Source organism: Rhinoderma darwinii, chromosome 2 (genome assembly GCF_050947455.1).
Source record: "Rhinoderma darwinii isolate aRhiDar2 chromosome 2, aRhiDar2.hap1, whole genome shotgun sequence".
Lineage (NCBI taxonomy): Eukaryota > Metazoa > Chordata > Amphibia > Anura > Rhinodermatidae > Rhinoderma > Rhinoderma darwinii.
The window spans coordinates 341091907-341114971 of NC_134688.1; the positions used below are offsets into that span (position 1 = coordinate 341091907).

General features: G+C 40.4%; 1 protein-coding gene across 1 annotated transcript in view; it reads right to left on the minus strand.

Moving 5' to 3' along the window:
- IKBKE (inhibitor of nuclear factor kappa B kinase subunit epsilon) overlaps positions 1–23065 on the minus strand; it is a 100431-nt gene that overhangs the window by 41697 nt on the left and 35669 nt on the right. Inside the window, exons 10-11 of the mRNA XM_075853713.1 lie at positions 21215–21279; positions 13424–13515 (exon numbers count right to left, since the gene is read on the minus strand). Of these exons, the coding sequence (XP_075709828.1) occupies positions 13424–13515; positions 21215–21279 (157 nt within the window). The remainder of the gene's footprint in view (positions 1–13423; positions 13516–21214; positions 21280–23065) is intronic.

The window sequence follows — 23065 nt, forward strand, 5'->3', positions numbered from 1 at the left end:
ATAGTTATTTGTACTGGCAAATGCAATGGTTTGGGACAAAAAAGACAAATAACCTAAATAACACCTAAAACTTTGCGATCAACATGCTCAAAATACCCCTAGATAAATACCATAGGGGTGTAGTTTCCAAAATGGGGTCACTTTTGGGTGGTTTCCACTGTCCAGTACATTGCAAACTCGACATGGCACCAAAAATCATTCCAGTAAAATCTGCGCTCCAAAATCCAAATGGTGCTCCTGCACGCTCTGGCGTGGGTCTAAACAGCAGTTTATTACCACATATGGGGTATTGCCGTAATCGGGAGAAATTGCTTTACAAATGTTGGGGTGCTTTTTCTCCTTTATTCCTTGTAAAAATTTGAAAATTCTATGTTTTTTCAGAAAAAAAGTAGATTTTCATCTTCACAGACTAATTCCAATAAATTTAGCAAAAAAACTGTTGGGTCAAAATGCTAACTATACCCCTAGAAAAATTCATTGAGGGGTGTAGTTTCCAAAATGGGATAACTTTTGGGGGGTTTCCACTGTTTAGGTCCCTCCAGTGCGATGCAAACACGACATGGCACTGAAAACCGTTCCAGCAAAATCTGCGCTCCAAAATCCAAATGGTGCTCCTTCACTTCTGAGCTCTGGCGTGGGTCTAAACAGCAGTTTATCACCACATATGGGGTATTGCCGTAATCGGGAGAAATAGCTTTACAAATGTTGGGGTGCTTTTTCTCCTTTATTCCTTGTAAAAATGTGAAAATTCTATGTTTTTTCAGAAAAAAAGTAGATTTTCATCTTCACAGACTAATTCCAATAAATTTTGCAAAAAAACAGTTGCGTCAAAATGCTAACTATACCCCTAGAAAAATTCCTTGAGGGGTGTAGTTTCCAAAATGGGATAACTTTTGGGGGGTTTCCACTGTTTAGGTCCCTCCAGTGCGATGCAAACACGACATGGCACTGAAAACCGTTCCAGCAAAATCTGCGCTCCAAAATCCAAATGGTGCTCCTTCACTTCTGAGCTCTGGCGTGGGTCTAAACAGCAGTTTATCACCACATATGGGGTATTGCCGTAATCGGGAGAAATTGCTTTACAAATATTGGGGTGCTTTTTCTCCTATATTCCTTGTAGAAATTTGAAAATTCTATGTTTTTTCAGAAAAAAAGTAGATTTTCATCTTCACAGACTAATTCCAATAAATTTAGCAAAAAAACTGTTGGGTCAAAATGCTAACTATACCCCTAGAAAAATTCCTTGAGGGGTGTAGTTTCCAAAATGGGATAACTTTTGGGGGGTTTCCACTGTTTAGGTCCCTCCAGTGCGATGCAAACACGACATGGCACTGAAAACCGTTCAAGCAAAATCTGCGCTCCAAAATCCAAATGGTGCTCCTTCACTTCTGAGCTCTGGCGTGGGTCTAAACAGCAGTTTATCACCACATATGGGGTATTGCCGTAATCGGGAGAAATTGCTTTACAAATGTTGGGGTGCTTTTTCTCCTTTATTCCTTGTAAAAATTTGAAAATTCTAGGTTTTTTCAGAAAAAAAGTAGATTTGCATCTTCACAGACTAATTCCAATAAATTTAGCAAAAAAACTGTTGGGTCAAAATGCTAACTATAGCCCTAGAAAAATTCCTTGAGGGGTGTAGTTTTCAAAATGGGATAACTTTTGGGGGGTTTCCACTGTTTTGGCACCACAAGACCTCTTCAAACCTGACGTGGTGCCTAAAATATATTATAAAAAAAGGAGGCCCCAAAATCCTCTAGGTGCTCCTTTGCTTCTGAGGCCTGTACTTCAGTCCAGTAGTGAACTAGGGCCACATGTGGGATATTTTTAAAAAATGTAGAATCTGGGCAATAAATATTGAGTTGCGATTCTTGGGTAAATACTTCTGTGTTACAGAAAAAAATGTATTACAAATTAATTTTGGCAAAAAATATGAAATTTGTAAATTTCACCTCTAATTTGCTTTAATTCCTGTGAAACACCTAAACGGTTAAAGCACTTTCTGAATGCTGTTTTGAATACTTTGAGGGGTGCGGTTTTCAGAATGGGGTGATTTATGGGGACTTTCTAATATTTAAGGCCCTCAAAGCCACTTTAGAACTGAAGTGGTCCTTGAAAAAATAGCCTTTTGACATTTTCTGGAAAATGTGGGAAATTGCTGCAAAAGTTCTATGTCTTGTAACGTCCTAGAAAAATAAAAGAACGTTCAAAAAATGATGCAAACATAAAGTAGACATATGGGATATGTGAAATAGTAGCTATTTTGTGTGGTATTACTATCTGTTTTATAAGCAGATACATTTAAATTGAGAAAAATGCAAATTTTTGAAAATTTTCTCCAAATTTTGGTGTTTTTCACAACTAAATATTACATTTATGGCCCAAATTTTTTCACTAACATAAAGTACAATATGTCACGATAAAACAATCTCAGAATCGCTTGGATGGGTAAAAGCATTCCGGAGTTATTACCACATAAAGTGACACATGTCAGATTTGAAAAAATGGGCCTGGTCCTGAAGGCCAAAATGAGCTTGGTCCTGAAGGGGTTAATGATGCAGCCTAGCTTGGGCCTTAAGGCTCAGAGCCCATTTTTCAAATCTGACGTGTCAATTTATGTGGTGATAACTCTGGAATGCTTATACCTATCCAAGCGATTCTGAGTTTGTTTTCTCGTGACACATTGGACTTGATGTTAGTGGTAAAATTTGGTCAATATATTCAGTGATTAATTGTGAAAAATTGCAAAATTGTGAAAAATGTTTGAAAAAATAGCATTTTTCTGCATTTAAATGTATTTGCTTGTAAGCCATATGGTTATACCACACAAAATAGTTACTATTTCACATATCCCATGTGTCCATTATATGTTGGCTTTATTTTTTGAACATTCTTTTATTTTTCCAGTATGTTACACGGCTTAGAACATAAGCAGGAATTTCTCATATTTTGAAGAAAATTTTAAAAGCCTTTTTGTTTAGGTACCAGTTCAGTTAACCCTTTGCTATAAACCCACAGGAATTTATAGCAAAGTAAAGTTTTGCAGAAAATCCTTTACATTCCATTTTTTTCCGAGTTAAACAGAAAGTTTTACCAGAGAAACGCAACTCTATATTTATTGCGCAGATTCTGCAGTTTTTAGAAATATCCCACATGTGGCCCTAGTGTGCTTATGGACTGAAACACAGGCCTCAGAAGCAAAGGAGCACAAAGTGGCTTTTGAAGCCTCCTTTTTATTAGATGATATTTTAGGCACCATGTCAGGTTTGAAGAGGTTTTGTGGTGCCAAAACAGTGGAAACCCCCAACAGTGACCCCATTTGGCAAACTACAACCCTCAAGGAATTTATCTAGGGGTATAGTGAGAATTTAGACCATAAGTTTTTTTTCCTGCATATTGTAGAATTAGGCTGTGAAATTGAAAATCACAGATTTTTCCGATATAGCATACAAATTTTTACATTTTACAAGGAATACTGGAGAAAAAACACCCCAACATTTGAAAAGGATTTTCTCCCGATTATGGCAATACCCCATATGTTGTCATAAACTGCTGGATGGACAAACGGCAGGGCTCAGAAAGGCAGGAGGGCTATTTGGCATATAGATTTTGCTGGATTGGTTACTGGGCAGAACTTCTGAGGTGCCAGTATAGGGGAAACTACTTAAAAGTGACCCCATTTTGGAAACTAGACCTCCTTGAAGAATTCATTGTAGTCTTTATGGGGTGCATGCGACTTTTTGATGAGCATTTATTCAATTTTTTTATGAGGCGAGGTGTTTGTAGTTCATGTCGTTACGGACGTGGCGATACCAAATATGTAGTTTATTTATTTATTTATATTTTTAATATTAAAGGACTGCTAAGGGAAAAGGGGGATTTCTACTTTTATTACTTTAAAACTTTTGTTTTTTTATTTTTATACAAGTTTTTTTTTTGTTTTTTTTTTGTCCCACTAGGGGACTTGAAGGCAGGAAGCTCTGATCACAATTCTAATACACTGCACTACATGCAGACTTCACTACTTCACTACGACTGCACTACATGCTGACTTTGTCAGGACCCACTAGGCTTCCATAGATGGCATAGCCGGAGGCCATTGTTAGGCCTCTGGTTTCCATAGCAACCATCAGGGTCCGCAATAATGTCGCTGGACGTCAATGGTGCTTTAACCCCTAAGAAGCCGCGATCGCTATTGAAAGCGGCTTTGTAAGAGGTTAATCGGCGGGGAAAACGCTATCTGTCCCTGGGGAAGGAGCTGCACCAACTGCTGTATGAGACAGAAGTTGTCACAGCTCATAAAAGTGCCGGGATGGGGGGGCGGAAGGGCGGTTATTCCCATGACCTACAATTAGGTCACAATTAGGTCACGAAGCGCGAACGCTCTACTTAGCGTGACCTAATAGTAGGTCCTTTTTGTGGGAAGCAGTTAATGCAATGAGACTTGAATTGATAATAGAAAGGTAGAGTTAGGTACAGAATTATTTGGACAGTGATACAAGTTTTGGCATTTTAGCGGTTTACCAAAACGTATTGAATATACAGTTATCTAATCAATATGGGCTTAAAGTGCAGACGCTCAGCTTTAATTTGAGTGTACACACATCCTAATTTGAGGATGGGTTTAGGAATTACAGCTTTTTAATATGTAGCTGCCTCTTTTTCAAGGGACCAAAAGTAATTTGACAATTATCTCAAAAGCTATTTAATGGCCTGCACAGGCTATTCCCTCGTTAATCCATCATCAATTAAGCAGGTAAAAGGTCTGGATTTGATTCCAGGTGTTGCATTTGCATATTGAAGCTGTAGCTGTGAACCCACAACACAAGGTCAAAGGAGCTCTCAATGCAAGTGAAACAGACCATCGTTAGGCTGAAAAGAGAGATAGCACTAATGTTAGGAGTGGCCAAATCAACAGTTTGGTACATTTTTGAAAAAAAAAAAAGAGCGCACTTGTGATCTCGTGAATGCCAAAAGGCCCGGACGTCCATGGAAGACAACAGTGGTGGATGATCACAGAATAATTTCCATGGTGAAGAAAAACCCATTCACAACATCTACCCAAGTGAAGAACACTCTCCTGGAAGTAGGTCTATCAGTATCTAAGTCTACCATAAAGAGAAGACTTTATGAGAGCAAATACAGAGGGTTCACCTCAAGGTGCAAACCAATAATCAGCCTCAAAAATAGAAAGGCCAGAATAGACTTTACCAAACAACATCTAAAGAAGCCAGCCCAGTTCCGGAACAGCATTATTTGGACAGATGAGACTAAGATCAACCTGTACCATAATGATGGGAGGAAGAAAGTATGGAACGGCTCCTAATCCAAAGCACACCACATCCTCTGTAAAACATGGTGGAGGCAGTGTGATGGCATGGGCATGCATGGCTGCCAAAGGCACTGGGTCACTAGTGTTTATTGATGATGTGACTGAAGACAGAAGCAGCCGGATTAATTCTGAAGTGTTCAGGGACATACTTTCTTCTCAGATTCAACCAAATACAGCAAGGTTGATTAGACGTCGCTTCACAGTACAGATGGACAATGACCTAAAACATACTGCGAAAGCAACCCAGGAGTTTTTTAAGGCAAAGAAGTAGAATATTCTGCAATGGCCAAGTCAATCACCAGATCTCAACCCGATCGAGCATGCATTTCACTTGCTGAAGACAAAACTTAAGGCAGAAAGACCCACAAACAAGCAACAACTGAAGACCGCTGCAGTAAAGGCCTGGCAAAGCATCACAAAGGAGGAAACCCAGTGTTTGGTGATGTCCATGGACTCCAGACTTCAGGCAGTCATTGCCTGCAAAGGATTCTTTACAAAGTATTAAAAAAATAATCTATTTATGGTAATGTTAATTTGTCCAATTACTTTTGACCCCTGAAATGAGGAGGCTGTGTAGAAAAACGGTTGCAATTCCTAAACGTTTCACAGGATATTTTTGTTCAACCCCTTGAATTAAACCTGAAAGTCTACACTTCAAGTGCATCTCAGTTGTTTCATTTCAAATCCAATGTGGCGGCATGCAGAGCAGAAAACATGAAGATTGTGTCACTGTCCAAATAATTCTGGACCTTACTGTATATGCTTTGTATTATGGTATAGATTGCGCTATACGTTCACTCATCCTATATTAATAACCTGAAACTTAAGGCCATTAAAAAGAATCAAATAAGCAAGCAAGCAAGCTTGCTCGGTTTTGAAAATGATACAAATGATCAAAACAACTGCCAAAATCAGACAGAAAATTTACGTCATGTGATGTCAAGAAGTACTGATGACGGACACAGTGAATGGCCAATAGGATACTGGAGCAAACACACTTTGACTAATGCACACAGAAAAGATGTATAAATACATATAAGCGGTAATAAAACAAAGATCATATATTAAAAAGAAAGATATCCTAAAAAAAACTGTCTGGAACAGAAATTACCAGTATTAGAACAGTTGATACAACAGCTAAAAACAAAAATTTATTCAGCTAGGATAGAGACGGAAAGGCATAAAGAAAAGAAAACTAAGGTATTTTTCAAAAAGTGGAAACCGTTTATTATTACTCAATATTCCAGAAAGGTAATAGATGAATTGATGGCAAGATTCATTCCAGTTCACATCCTGGTATCTCATAGAAGACTTTAAAGGGTTTCTGTGGAAACTGAAATATACAGAACTCGGGGAATAGATAGGGACACAAAACCAATAATTAGAGGATAGGTCAAAGACAAATGAGTTAAGATATATCAAAAAACTGTTGTGTTTGATGTATCTATGGTTTTGGTGTTTTTGTTTTTACTGTACTGTATTGATGCAACTGCATTTGTATAGAAATTAGTTTTTCCTCAAATTTTCGATGTATGTATTGATTTACAACAAATAAGTAAATGATGTAGTTCACTATGTATCCAAGGTGTACAATAAAAAAAAAAAAAAAAAGAAAGATAATATATTAAAAAAGGATCATATATAAAAGACATATATAAACAACATTGGACATGATGAGATGAGTAAAACATTTATAAAAGCAAGGCAGGGATTTTAGTACGCTTTTTAATATATTTCTATATATGATCTTTGTTTTAATAAATTATCTTTGTTTTATTACCATTTATATGTAATTATACTGTACATCTTTTCTGTGTGCATTAGTCAAAGTGTGTTTACTCTAGTATCATATTGGCTATTCACTGTGTCCGTCATCGTTACTCCTTGACTTTACATGATGTCAATTTTCTGTTTTCAAATTTGGCAGTTCTTTTGATAATTTGCATCATTAGTCACGCTATAAATGTTTTGCTTGCTTGCTCATTTGTCTATATTTAATGGCCTGTTGAAGACGCTGGCTCAGTGTCGAAACGTGTTGCATCAGTAAATCCTATTTGTACTACTACCTTCTAGTCTCTGCCTGATGTCAGCAGCGCTGTCTCAGCAGTCCCTTTATATAATGATATATATTTCTTTTTACCAAATTCCTAATTATACACTCAGCGGTGACTCTTCTGCCTACACCAGGGTTGTGCCTGTGATTGCACAACCACATCAGGTGGGCACATCTGCCACATTTTTACTTTCCTCCCAGCAACCTGCTTAGGTGATCTGCACCATGTGTCGCCGTGTATCTCCTTTTTTCTACTAGATATTATGCAATTTTGGCTGCCTACCGCACTAGGTGGGTTAAAAACTTACTGAAGACAGGCTTCTCATTATGCTTAATGGTAGCTGCATAAATCCATATACTGTACACTAAACTCCCCCAAGTGGTAACTGCATTTTATCACTAATGGTTGCATGAAGGTAAGCAGGTAATTTTGATCTCTCTGTAACAGAAAAAGGGGCTATACCAGGGGTGGGATCTGGACGGTTCTTCCCGATTCTCCTGAACCGGTTGTTCAAATAACAGCTGGTTCGCGGAACCAGGGAGAAGCGAGATCCTGACCCAGTCTACCTGCACTGAATTGTATCTGCATCCTTAGGATGCGGATACAAATGCGCAGTTTATTGCTGGCAAGACAAGGGAAATATGATCTCTGCCCCACCATTCGGCACTTTACCTGTTATGCAGGCGGCGTGATGACATCATCGTGGTGCCTGTAACATTTTGCTGGAGCAGGCCTGCTCAGAAAAGGGCGCTACATCTCTTGAGGATAATATCAGAACTGTGACAGGTGAGCGTGTTATGTTTATTTTTGCAACAGAGGGCACTGCGGCACGATCTGCAGGGGACAATGTGTGTGGCACTATCTACGGGGGCACATTGTGGCACTTTTTACATGGGGCACTGTGTATGGCACTTTGTACAGGGGGCTCTGTGTGCGGCACCATCTACAGATGGTACTGTGTACAAGGGTCACTGTGTATGTGCAGAGGTGAAGTGTATGGCAGTATATTAAAAAAAACACCACAAATTGGGTATATATATATTGGCACAATGAAAGTACCGTTGTAAGTTCAATAGAAAAATGTTTATTAGAAACACACAAACCACACAGAATTGAAAAGATATAAAACAGCATAAAAATGCTCTGTCCAAAATGAGGGCTACCACCATGATAAGTAGTCAAACACAAGCACCCTCACAACCACTGACCCCTCTAACCATACATTTGCTAATACACAATGCATGAAAATGTACAAATGTACAAAATGTTGCATCAACATAGTAAATAGAGTGTATAGCAATGTTAGCAATGATGGGCGTAGGGTGAGAGATGTCCCACGTGTTTCGCCACAACATGTCTTCCTCAGTGGTGTATGGCACTATCTACAATGGTATTGTGTGTGGCACTATTTACGGGGGGCACTGTGTGTGACCTTTTCTACAGGGGGCACTGTATGTAGAACTATCTACAGATGGCACTGTGTATGGCACTATACACAGAGGGCACTGTGTGGCACAATTTACAGGGGCACTGTGTGTGGCACTATTTACAGGGGGCACCATGTGGGCACTATCTACAAGGAGTACTGTGTATGACACTTTCTACAGATGGCACAGTGTGTGTGGCAGTATATATAGAGTGCACTGTGTGGCACGAATTACATAGGCAATGTGTGTGGCACTACAGGGAGCACTTTGTATGGCAATATCTGCATGGGGCAGTGTGGCACTATTTACTGGGTGCACTATGCATGGCACTCTCTACAGAGGAAACTGTGTGGCACTGTGTGTGGCACTTTCCACAGGGGGCACTGTGTGTGAACTTTTCCACCGGGGGCATTGTATGTAGCACCATCTACAGATGGCACTGTGTATGGCACTGTACACAGAGGGCACTGTGTGGCACTATTTACAGGGGGCACCATGTGGTCACTATCTACAAGGGGCACTGTGCGTGGCATTAACTACAGGGGGCACTGTGCGGCACTACAGATGGCACTGTGTGTGGCACCTTCTACAGATGGCACTGTGTGTGGGACTATCTACAGGGGCACTTTGTGTAACACTATCTGCAGGGTGCACTAGGTGTGGCACTATCTACAGGGGAAAATCTGTGTGGCACTATTTACGGAGGGCACTGTGTGTGACACTATCTGTAGGGGGCACTGCGTGTGTCACTATCTACAGGGACACAGTGAATAGTTTTATTTTCCGGGGCACAGTGTGTGGCACTATTTTCTTGTGGCACCATATTTGTGGTGCTTTATTTTACAGTGAGGGATACGATTGAATTTGGGGGCACAGTGTGTATCAGTATTTTCAGGGCACAGTGTATGGTTCCATTATATTCAGGGGCATAGTGTGCTTGACACTATGAGGATTTTGGCTTAGTTTATAGGTGCAGGTGTGTTAGAAACCTGAGGAGCCAAAGACATCTGAGTTGCAAACTCTACAGAAATGGGTTGTGACCGGGAGACGTCGCCGTGCAGGTCCGGATCGGAAGAATAAGAAAAGATAAAATGAACGACTAGAATCTGAGAAGAGGACACCTGTGAGTTGCTGAATGAAAATGTTTATTTTCCCTCTGACTGATCAGTACTATAGTCGCTGTATGATCTGAAGCAAGCTGATGGGTGGTAGCATATTGTTTTGTGAAACAGCAACTCCTAGCATATCTTAGCATGTTGTTCGGACCATGCTTGGGGACGTAGTTTCACGCAGTACAAACCTATATGGCAGGAGCTAACCTGACTTTGCAAATTATCTCTGTACTGAGTTGTATTTGTGCTGGTATTGCATATATGTACTGGGCTTGGTTCTGGTTTTGTATTTATGTACTGAGCTTGATTATGGTGCTGTATTTATGTTTTGAGTATCTCCTAATAGACAACCCACATATATAAATGGCTCATGTGAAGAAAAAAAACAAAATAACCTAATGAGGACCAACACGACCTTTTCTTATAAAACTCAAATTGAACATCATTAAAAGTACAAATGGAAAAAATAAAAATAAATATAAAAGAGACAGAGAAAGCATGGTAGGTGAAATGAATATAAAGACTGTGACAAGGTCTTTCATGACGGGCATGAAATGATATAATTAGTTGATTCATCCGAACATAGGTAAGTCTGGGTAAACATAGAAAATGATCAAGTACACAGGTATAACAACATAGTGTAAAAGACAAATGCATATAGTTGATTCTAAGTGGGAAATTCATACATGGTACACTAGAATGCCACCGCCAAAGAAAGACCAAAGCCAAATGCACCGGCGCGCGTTTCGCCGAAGCTTCGTCAGTGTACTGTATATATGTACTGAGCTTGGGTCTGGTGCTGTATTTATATACTGAGCTTGGTTTTGGTGCTAAATTTGTGTGCTAAGCTTGGTTTGGGTACTGTAGAGAACCTGTTGTTAAAAGTCTGAATCTCACCCCTGGCTATAACCCCTGTAAAGATGGATAAATAAATAAGAAAAAAATTATAGATTCCATTTAAAGACCCCCTAATAAAATGGTTTACTTTTTAAATTGATTTCGCACTGGACTTTCAACTAATTGCACAAAAAAACAAATGATTTGCAGCATTTCACTATGCAGTATGTAAAGAGAAGTGTCCCTATTTATATGTATATATATATGTATATATATATATATATATATATATATATGTATATACATATACACTACCGCTCAAAAGTTTAGGGTCACTTAGAGATTTCCTTATTTTTGAAAGAAAAGCACAGTTTTTTTCAATGAAGATAACATTAAATTAATCAGAAATACACTCTATACATTGTTAATGTGCTAAATTACTATTCTAGCTGCAAACGTCTGATTTTTAATGCAATATCTACATAGGTGTATAAAGGCCCATTTCCAGCAACCATCACTCCAGTGTTCTAATGGTACATTGTGTATACTAACTGTGTTAGAAGGCTAATGGATGATTAGAAAACACTTGAAAACCCTTGTGCAATTATGTTAGCACCGCTGTAAACAGTTTTGCTGTTTAGAGGAGCTATAAAACTGACCTTCCTTTGAGCTAGTTGAGAATCTGGAGCATTACATTTGTGGGTTCGATTAAACTATCAAAATGGCTAGAAAAAGAGAGCTTTCATGTGAAACTCGACAGTCTATTCTTGTTCTTACAAATGAAGGCTATTCCATGTGAGAAATCGCCAAGAAACTGAAGATTTCCTACAACGGTGTGTACTACTCCCTTCAGAGGACAGCACAAACAGGCTCTAACCAGAGTAGAAAGAGAAGTGGGAGGCCCCGCTGCACAACTGAGCTACAAGACAAGTACATTAGAGTCTCTAGTTTGAGAAATAGACGCCTCACAGGTCCTCAACTGGCAGCTTCATTAAATAGTACCCGCAAAACGCCAGTGTCAACGTCTACAGTGAAGAGGCGACTCCGGGATGCTGGCCTTCAGGGCAGAGTGGCAACGAAAAAGCCATATCTGAGACTGGCTAATAAAAGGAAAAGATTAATATGGGCAAAAGCACACGGACATTGGACAGAGGAAGATTGGGAAAAAAGTGTTATGGACAGACGAATCGAAGTTTGAGTTGTTTGGATCACACAGAAGAACATTTGTGAGACGCAGAACAACTGAAAATATGCTGGAAGAGTGCCGGACGCCATTTTTCAAGCATAGTCAAGGTAATGTGATGGTCTGGGGTTGCTTTGGTGCTGGTAAAGTGGGAGATTTGTACAAGGTAAAAGGGATTTTGAATAAGGAAGGCTATCACTCCATTTTGCAACGCCATGCCATACCCTGTGAACAGCGCTTGATTGGAGCCAATTTCATCCTACAACAGGACAATGACCCAAAGCACACCTCCAAATTATGCAAGAACTATTTAGGGAAGAAGCAGGCAGCTGGTATTCTATCTGTAATGGAGTGGCCAGTGCAGTCACCAGATCTCAACCCCATAGAGCTGTTGTGGGAGCAGCTTGACTGTATGGTACGCAAGAAGTGCCCATCAAGCCAATTCAACTTGTGGAAGGGGCTTCTGGAAGCATGGGGTGAAATTTCTTCCGATTACCTCAGCAAATTAACAGCTAGAATGCCAAAGGTCTGCAATGCTGTAATTGCTGCAAATGGAGCATTCTTTAACGAAAGCAAAGTTTGAAGGAGACAATTATTATTTCAAATAAAAATCATTATTTCTAACCTTGTCAATTTCTTGACTATATATTCTAGTCATTTTGCAACTCATTTGATAGATATAAGTGTGAGTTTTCATGGAAAACACAAAATTGTCTGGGTGACCCCAAACTTTTGAACGGTAGTATATATATATATATATATATATATATATATATATATATATATATATACACACACGCACGTATGTGTTTCATGAGCCAGGGCTGTAGAGACACAGCCCTGGTCATGAATACGGTATAAACAAGGCAGGACAATTAGGATTGCTCTGCTCGTTTTGGTAACAATGGAGACAGGAGATACTGTTGATCTCCTGTCTTCATTTCAAATTTCCCGCGCGCATGGACGGTCTCACGCGAACGATCTCGCAGGATTACGCGCGTGCGGGATTACGTGTGGGCACTCATGAGTCGGTCGGTGATACATAATCACCATGCCGACCCATGTTAGCGCTACTCGTCCCACACTGCGAGCATACCAGCAGGGTTAAATAGCCCTGCGTCAGTACGCTCAGCAGCAGAAACCTACCTCACCACTCCACCAACAAGGAGCAGCTGGGACCTGCCTGCCTGCCTCCCACACCACCAACGTCAGCTCACATGTCCTGTGGTCTCCTGACCTGCTCCGGCTCCTGCCTCTGCTCCGCTGCTCCACCAACGACACGCTAAGCATCAAGTGTAGCAACAGCTACACTTAACCCTCTCTCTGCCTGTCTCTCCTTGCTGAACATAGCCTTAGATGATTATTATAATTATTTTTATTTTATTATCTTTATTTTGCTCCTGAATGATCAACTTATCCAGAAAAGTAGCTAAGAAATAATTCTAAGTAGATACTGTATAGATGATATGAGTAGAACTTACATGATCCAATATGATCCACGGAGTAGAAATTCTTGACATGTCAACAGCAACTGTGTCACTCGCAATGTCTGGTAAACAGCACTGACAACATTCTGTAATAATACAAAAATTTGTTACTAACATTTTTAGGTCGCTATAGAATCTTGCACCTTATTGAACAATTATAAAAAGACTAATTATGGACAGGTATAGACATTTCTATAAATAACCATAAACCTTGTGACATGCAAAGATTAGTAGGAGTCCCATAACAATAAAGGGTCCCTCTGCTTGTTCATGCCAAGATGGTTTAGTGCTTATTTCCCCTTCCTCACACACTTCCCCATTCTTCTTAGGAGGGAAAGGCATCATTAACTTCCGTTTTCTACCCACTTATTTACTAATGTTGCAGTAATTGTGGATAGGGGCAGCGCTGTGCAGTTTCCCAAAACCCATGGAAAAGAGTGATAGGGTTGGACTAAGCTAATCCCTCTTTTCATGGGCCACAGATTTAGTGTTTTTGGACTTTGCAAAGGCATTTGCACTGTCCCCCATAGACGCCTAATGGGTAAATTAAGGACTATAGGTTTAGAAAATATAGTTTGTAATTGGATTGAGAATTGGCTCAAGGACCGTATCCAGAGAGTTGTGGTCAATGATTCCTACTCTGAATGGTCCCCGGTAATAAGTGGTGTACCCCAGGGTTTAGTGCTGGGACCACTATTATTCAACTTATTTATTAATGATATAGAAGATGGGATTAATAGCACTATTTCTATTTTTGCAGATGACACTAAGCTATGTAATATAGTTCAGTCAATGGAAGATGTTCATGAATTGCAGGCAGATTTAAACAAACTAAGTGTTTGGGCGTCCACTTGGCAGATGAAGTTTAATGTAGATAAATGTAAAGTTATGCATCTGGGTACCAACAACCTGCATGCATCATATGTCCTAGGGGGAGCTACACTGGCGGATTCACTTGTTGAGAAGGATCTGGGTGTACTTGTAAATCATAAACTCAATAACAGCATGCAGTGTCAATCAGCTGCTTCAAAGGCCAGCAGGATATTGTCGTGTATTAAAAGAGGCATGGACTCACGGGACAGGGATGTAATATTGCCACTTTACAAAGCATTAGTGAGGCCTCATCTAGAATATGCAGTTCAGTTCTGGGCTCCAGTTCATAGAAAGGATGCCCTGGAGTTGGAAAAAATACAAAGAAGAGCAACGAAGCTAATTAGGGGCATGGAGAATTTAAGTTATGAGGAAAGATTGAAAGAATTAAACCTATTTAGCCTTGAAAAAAGACGACTAAGGGGGGACATGATTAACTTATATAAATATATTAATGGCACATACAAAAAATATGGTGAATTCCTGTTCCTTGTAAAACCCCCTCAAAAAACAAGGGGGCACTCCCTCCGTCTGGAGAAAAAGAGGTTCAAGCTGCAGAGGCGACAAGCCTTCTTTACCGTGAGAACTGTGAATCTATGGAATAGCCTACCACAGGAGCTGGTCACAGCAGGGACAGTAGATGGCTTTAAAAAAGGGTTAGATAATTTCCTAGAACAAAAAAATATTAGCTCCTATGTGTAGAAATTTTTCCTTCCCTTTTCCCGTCCCTTGGTTGAACTTGATGGACATGTGTCTTTTTTCAGCCGTACTAACTATGTAACTATGTAACTATTTAAAGGGGTTGTCCGAGATACCAACATTTTTTCAAAAACTGTGTCATACATTACCCCTTATACAGACAACCTAAATAAAGCATTATTTTTTTTAAAAATTCTACTTAGCACATTTCTTCTTTGAATTTAGCACGGTTTGTTTACATGCAGTTCAGCTCTGGTTTGTTGATCTTTCCTTGTTATGAAACTTTTTTCCCGTGCACGCTCATTGCAGGCTGCAATGAGCGTGCACGTACCTTCCAAGAGTTCACGTGAGCTGTCCCTGCTCCTCCCCGCTGACCTCCTTCACTGCACTTGTCTCCTTGCTGACATTCTTGAAGGATGATGAGCAAATGTTCCCCCCCCCATTATGTTTTTCACATTTATGTTTTCTTTCTCTTTTCAGGTCTATAAACCTCTTCGTGTCTCCCCTCACCCTCGCCCACCCTAACCCTCGTCCACCCTAACCCTCGCCCACCCTCTTCTATCTCATGTCTCTCTCCACTAAGGCCATGTTCACACAGAGTTTTTTTGCAGGAAGAATATCTGCCTCAAAATTCCGTCTTGAAGTTTGCGGCAGATTTACCTCTCCCTGCACGTTGATTTTTGCGTCGTTTTTACCCGTTTTTTGTGCGCTGTTTGCGTATTTGTTTGCCGCTTTGTTCGGGGCGTTTTTCGCTTCGTTTATCTTGGCGTTTTTTGCTTGTTTGTTTGCGTCTTTTTTTGCGATGTTTTTTGCTGTGTTTTCCATTGCGTTTATCGTAGCCTTTTTCACGTCGTTTATCATTTCTTTTTTTGCGTCGTTGTTTGCGCCTATTTTTGCTGCGTTTTTCGTTGCGTCTTTCGTGGCGTTTTCCCAGTTGATTTTCGCTGCGTTCTTTGCCTCTGTTTGCGGCGTTTCTCACGTCTTTTTCCGCTATGTTTTTCGCAGCTTTTTCCGTGGCGTTTATCGTAGCCTTTTTTGCGTCGTTTTTCGCGTCTTTTTTTGCAGTGTTTTTTCTGCGTTTTTCATTGCGTCTTTCGTGTCGTTTTCCCTGTCGTTTTTCGTGGCGTTCTTTGCCTCTTTGTTCGCGGCTTTATTTGTGATGTTTTTCGCGGCATTTATCGTAGCCTTTTCGGCGTTTTTTTTTGCGTCTGTTTTTTGCGGCATTGTTTGTGGCTTTCTTTGCTGCGTTTTTTTGCGTTGTTTTCCGTGGCGTTTTTCGCCCGCGGCAATTGAGCGCCGCAGGCATAAAACAACGCGAAATACGCTTTCTCTGCCTCCCATTGAAGTCAATGGGAGGTCAGAGGCGTAAACGCCCGAAGATGGAGCATGTCGCTTCTTTTTCCCGCAAGGCAGTTTTAATGCTCGATTTTAATGCTTGTTACAACAAATTGCAGCATAAATCACGCACCAAACACGCTTGTTTGGTGCATGGTTTTCAAGCATGCATCTACTTGAGTGTAGGTGCATGATAACGCACCAATAGAGGACATGCAGTATGTTTCACGCAGCGGACTCTCGCTGCGTGAAAACGGCCCCATTGAAATAAATGGGTCGCGTGTGCTGTGCGTGGTTTCGACGTGGTGTGAATGGGGCCTTATGCGCGATTTACACTAGCGTGAATCAAGTCTGTGTGCTGTGCTTTGAAAAAACGCACAACACACGCAACCCATTTATTTCAATGGGGCCGTTGACACATGTGTGACTTTTCACGCAGCGAGAGTCCGCTGCGTGAAACATACTGCATGTCCTCTATTGGTGCGTTATCATGCACCTACACTCACATTGAAGTCAATGCATGCGTGAAAACCACAAACAGCACACACGTGTTTGGTGCGTGATTTACACAGCAATTTGTTGTAAAAAAGAAGGTAAAAATGGGCTGGCTTTGTGAGTACGTGAATAACATATGACAATCGAAAAGCACACTGATGCATAAGGGCGGATTTAAACGAGCGTGTGCGTTTTGCGCACACAAATACGGTGGCGTTTTGCGTGCGCAAAATGCACTTGACAGCTCCGTATCATGTTCATACGGATGCGCGGCTGCGGTTTTCGCGCAGCCGCCATCATTATGACACTCTGGATGTTTGTAGCACGTGGTGCTTTTCTGTTTACATTCATTATTTTACTGCTCGTCCCACGGAAGTGCTTCCATGGGATGCGCCTGATTTTCACGCACCTATTGACTTCAATGGGTGCGTGATGCTCGAAAAACGCAGAAATATAGAACAGCGGACTCACGCTGCGTAAAATTCACGGACTGTCTGCACTGCCCCATAGACTTGCATAGGTCTGTGCGACCCGCGTGAATACTACGTGGGTTGCACGGACGTATAGCACGTTCGTGTTAATCCGCCCTAACGCAAACACACGGATGGGATTGACGCAAGTTTTTCACGCGCGGAAAATACACACGCTAGTGTGCATGAAGCCTTACTAATGGACGCTGTTAGACAGTGGCCATTAATAATGAACTAATAATAAATTTTTAAATAAATGAGAAGGACATAGAAAAAATATTGTAATGAAATAACACACACAACACTGGTTAACGATTTTATTAAAAATAAAAAAGGTGTCATTGAAGTAGTCCTTGAACTTGATGTAGTACCAAGGACCCAACCTGTAAAAAACACATAATAACTAAGAAAAAAAAAAAAAAGAGGGATGCTTAGATACACTGCTCATGTGTGATACTGTTAGACCATGTATCTAAGCCTACCACAAGGTAGCCTTAGTAACATTACCAAAGCAGACAGTGTCACACATGGGCCATGTATCTAAGAATACCACATGTTAGGCTTAGATACAGGGCCCCAAAACACTAATCTTAGGGTATGTTCACACGGCAGCGTCCATAACGGCCCAAATTACGGGGCTGTTTTCAGGAGAAAACAGCCCTGTCGTTTCAGCCGTAACGGCATGTGCAGGCGCTTGAACGCCGCGTCCATTACGGACGTAACTGTAGCTGGTTTTCCATGTAGTCCATGGAAAACGGCTCCATTTACGTCTGAAGAAGTGACATGACACTTCTTTGGCGCGGGCGTCTATTTACGCGCCGTCTTTTGACAGCGACGCGTAAATATACGCCTCGTGTGAACAGACAAACGTCAGCCCATTGCTTTCAATGGGCAGATGTTTGCCAACGATTTCAAGCCGTAATTTCGGACGTAATTCGGGGGTTAATACGCCCGAATTACGTCCGTAAATAGGCCGTGTGAACATACCCTTATACAGGAATAAAAAGAATGTCATCTGGGGTCCTGTATCTAAGCCTACATTGTGTTAGGCTTAGATACAAGCTCCATGTGTGACACTGTTTGTTAGACCCTGTATCTAAGCCTAACAATGTAGGCTTAGATACAGGACCCCAGAAGATCTTATCTAGTTCAGGACGGGGCACCGTTTAGCCATTTTTAGCACGTGTTAGTTAAATGGCTATAACTTTTTTATTTGTTGCGCTAACGACTTTATTTTTGCGGCGTTTTTTCCGTAGACAATGCAGGTTTATTTTTTTATCGTTTTTATACACACCTTTTTTGCCATTTTAGAATTTTCATTCATAAAGTTTGAAAATAATAGTAAAAAAATAAGCTTTTTTACGTTTCAGCTATTTTTTTTGGTAATAACAGTTTTACCCTAAAATAGACCTTTTATTTGTGATCGCCATTGTCTACCGTAAATTTCTATATATTACATGTCTATATTAGGGTAATTGGGTCAGCGCTAGCGTTACAACAATGATTGACAGGGGGAACAGTATTTTTTTGGGGTTGGTATTTTATGTGTATTTATTATTTAATTTTTTTTTGTACTTTACTATTTTTTTATTATTATTGTCTGTCCCTCAAAGGTCAAAAAAGACCTTTGGGGAACGTTATATATTTTTTTTATTTTTTTTTTACACCATCTTTTCCACTGTAACTGGAGCTGCACAGCAGCCCCAGTTACAGGGGAAATCAGCCCTCTCATAGTGACGATTGTCACTAATAGGGCTGTGCTGGGTCTGATTAGACCCAGCAGCAGTCTGCCACTAACGGCACCCGGCGATCATGTGACCAGTCACATGATCACCGGGAGGAATAGAGACAGCGCCGCTGCTGCTGTCTCTATTCCTATACACAGCGTTCATTGAACGCTGTGTAAAAAGACATCGGAGAAGACAGAAGCAGCTAAAGCTGCTTCTATCTTCTCCTCCGGGTCCCCGGCAGTCACTGACAGCCGGAGACCCGACATTCCCGCAGGTGCCGTCCCTCTTCACTTTTTTCACTGTGAACACGCATAGGCGCGCTCACAGTGAAAAAAAGCTGCATAGGCTGGGCGGGCACCCGCAGAAACGACACGTCTCCAGTGACGTGTCGTGTCCCATCCGAGGTCTCGCTGGGGCGAGACCATGTGATCGGGACACGACACGACAGTGGAGGAGGAAGAAAACGTGACGTCAGAAGACAGGTGATCGGAAGAAAAGAGCTGCCAGAACGGAGAACAGAAGCAAGATTGCACAGGTAAGTATATTAGGTAATATTTAATGTGTGTATTGTGTGTTTAACTTTTAAATAAAAATTTATCTCGGACAACCCCTTCAACTAAATATTAGCTGCATGGGCTGCCTTCATCGTATGTAAAACTTTGCATAATACATCTTACCCGCAACCCTTGCAAATGGTTTAGCAGCACAGCCAATGCAGTGTTGCAACTTGTGTGTGTGCACTGGCCATTAAGCTCAAGTCTTACTTAAGTTTGGATTTAATGAAATGTAGCTGCAGCTTGAACAGAGAGCTAACTAGTTTTGGTTATATCAATGCATATTAGGTCCCATTCACATCACATTTATTTGCCTACATTTGACGTAGACGCCGGGAAAAGCACCCAACGTATATGTTAAACTTAGGCTAGGACAGATGCCTAACAGTACATCCAGGAAAACAGGGAAATTTATTGACCCACCAATGCAACGTTTCAGTCCAACTGGACCTTTCTCAAGCATGCTTGAGAAAGGTCCAGTTGGACTGAAACGTTGCATTGTTGGGTAAATAAATTTCCCTGTTTTCCTGGATGTGCTGCCTTGTTTCTTGTATGAGGATCTTACCCAAGGGACATTGGATCAAGTCTCGCTGAGGCTTGCACCGGTATTTCTATTATCTTTTTCTCTGGTGCTGTGATATTCTTCCTTTTTTTCAAATGCCTAATCATGGTATCCGTCACCCATAGTCTATAATGGTATCCATTTAACCGATACATCATGAACTCTCATAGCCTTTTAATGATGTATCCGTTCAACGTATACCATTATAGCCAATGGGTGACGAATGCCACAAATATATAGCCTATGGGTGATGAATATCACATCCGTTAAACGTATCAGTCACCTATATGCTATAATGGCATCCGTTTAATGGATATATCATGAAAAGCTATAGATGCCTGTGACGGATGCCATACAGTAGCATCTGTCACCTATAGGCTACCATGTTAAAAAAAAAAAACTTTTACGTTTAAAATATACTTTTTTTACTTGACTCTGCAGGATGGAATAGCATAGTCTACTACGCCTCTAAACCTGCCTAATTTCTGTCAATGCACGCCCAATTTCACCCAGTTTAGTGTTACTACGTAGGGAAAAGCTGTGAGGGGGATGCAGTACTACAACAGCTCTGCGGCCCTTCATTTTCAGAATTGAAAGTATATAGAGTTTTTTTCTTTTATAATAGTGGTAAATAGATCCACTGTAATAGTGTGTAATATTACTCCACAGAGTAATAATTCCCCCCATTGTGCCACACACATCAATAGTGGCATCCGTACACAGATACAGTTGCACAGAGGGACATCGACCAAAATACGGGACTGTCTCGCTGGATCAGGGACGATTGGGAGGCATAAAAAAGTGCTACCTACTGGAGATGGATCACAATCAGCAGATATATTGTAAAAATTTCTGAAATTGAAAATCCATTACATAAATCTGTATAGGGTTGTATCTGCAGCATGTGCATGGATTTGTGCAAACCACATTTAGAAGAATGGGACCCGGACAGAAATTTGTAATACAAATCTGCCACGTGTGAACTTACCCTAAGGTTTTCTCTGCAGATCCATGTTGTTATATCCTAATCTTCTCGACAAATATTAATTTGACAGCTAGTTTGTACTTACTTTTGCAATAGAGAAGTCAACAGAAACATCAACTGAGGGCAGTAACCTGGGAAAACCAAATGCAGCTGAAAAAAATAGGAAATAATTGAAGTACATAAATCGGTGTTGTATATTTTCAAATAGCAACTGAATAGTACCTGATGTAAATAATATAAATGCCTGAGGGTAAGGCCCCACGGAGCGGCATTAACGCATTCGAAAGCCACTTTAGCACTCTGTTGTAAAATTGCTTGTTAATGGCTATTCGTTTTTGCAGGTAAACAAGAAGTTTTAGCCACAACAACTCACAGTCATTAACAAGCAAATTGACAACTGCGCCACCGTCCGTGTCAATATTGCTCTGTGGGGCCTTACTCTAAAAGAACTGGATACACAGCATGCATACAATCCGCAGCATGTGCTGATTTCAGTCTGGAAAATGTTCCGCAGCATTTGGAGGAGATTTGTTAAAATCGTACCCACATGACTGGGACTGTAATCAGCTGCGGATTTCTGCACATTTTCGATTTCAAGATATTAACCAGCATGGATTCATGAAAAACAGTTTGCGCCTAACTAACATGCTCAGTTTCAATAAGGAGGTAAGTGCAAATTTGGATGTTAGTTATGGAGCTGATGTGATCTATCTGGATTCTGCAAAAGCATTGCACTGAATCTACAGAGGCAGAGACTGGGGGAACATGTATGTACTGTACATGAGTAAATAATTGGTTAAGGGACAGAAAATGAAGATTTGTTATAAAATATTGCAGACAGACCGTGATAAACAGGCAACATGGCCAAAAAAGTGGCAGATGAAATGTAATGTTGATAAATGTAAATTAATGCACCTAGGCCAAAGTAATCTTATTACTGCATATACATTAAATGGAATAAAACTTGGATTATCAGAACAAGAGAAGGACTTAGGTATTTTGGTTATAAGTTTCCAAGCAGCCGTACCCAATGTCAAGTAGCAGCTGCAAAAGCAAATAGGATTTTAGGGTGTATTAAAGTGAGGTAAAAACCTGTGATGTAATATTATCCCTCTATAAATCTCTTGTAAGACCACATCTCGAATATGGCATTCAGTTTTAGGCTCCACGTTATAAAAAGGATATAGGAAACCTAGAGAGAACTGGAAGGAAATGGCGCGACTAGATTATTAAATATAATGTCTAATATTGTCTGTGCATGTTCCCTCTAAATTGAAAAGTGCTGCGGAATGTGGTGGTGCTTTATAAATAAAGATGATTAAATGAGATCAGAGGTTTGCCCCAATGAGAGTCTAGAAATATTGAGCTTATTTAGCTTAGAAAAAAGCCTTAGATCACCATAGAGCTGATCTTTTTAACAATAAGTATATGTGTAATCAATACAAATAACTAGCACAGGATTTATTCATTCCAAGAACTGTTCTAGGGACAAGGGGACATTCATTACATGTGGGGGAAAGGCGTTTTAGACACCAATATAGGTAAGGGTTCTTTAGATAGAGTAGTTAAATGGAATGTCCTACCCCAAGAGGTAGTAATGGTAGATACAAATACAGTATTCAACAAACGTTGGATGCTTATCTAATGATGAATGGCATTAAGGGTTATAAATTATTTAGAAATGAATGACGTGTAATTGATCTGGAAACAGTTGAATGACGTGTAGTTAATCTGGGAATTTTTAATATTATGATGTATTATAAAGGCTAGGTTCAGATGTGTTAAATGCTGATTTTGCGGCACATTTGCTGCATATTGAACCCCTTGCATTGCAAAATTTGAAGTGTGAGAGGGGAAAAGCCACTGCCAATAAAGGAAATCTAACATGCCTGAAGCTCGTTTTCCCCGACATCTGACTTGGACGAGGCCCCCATAA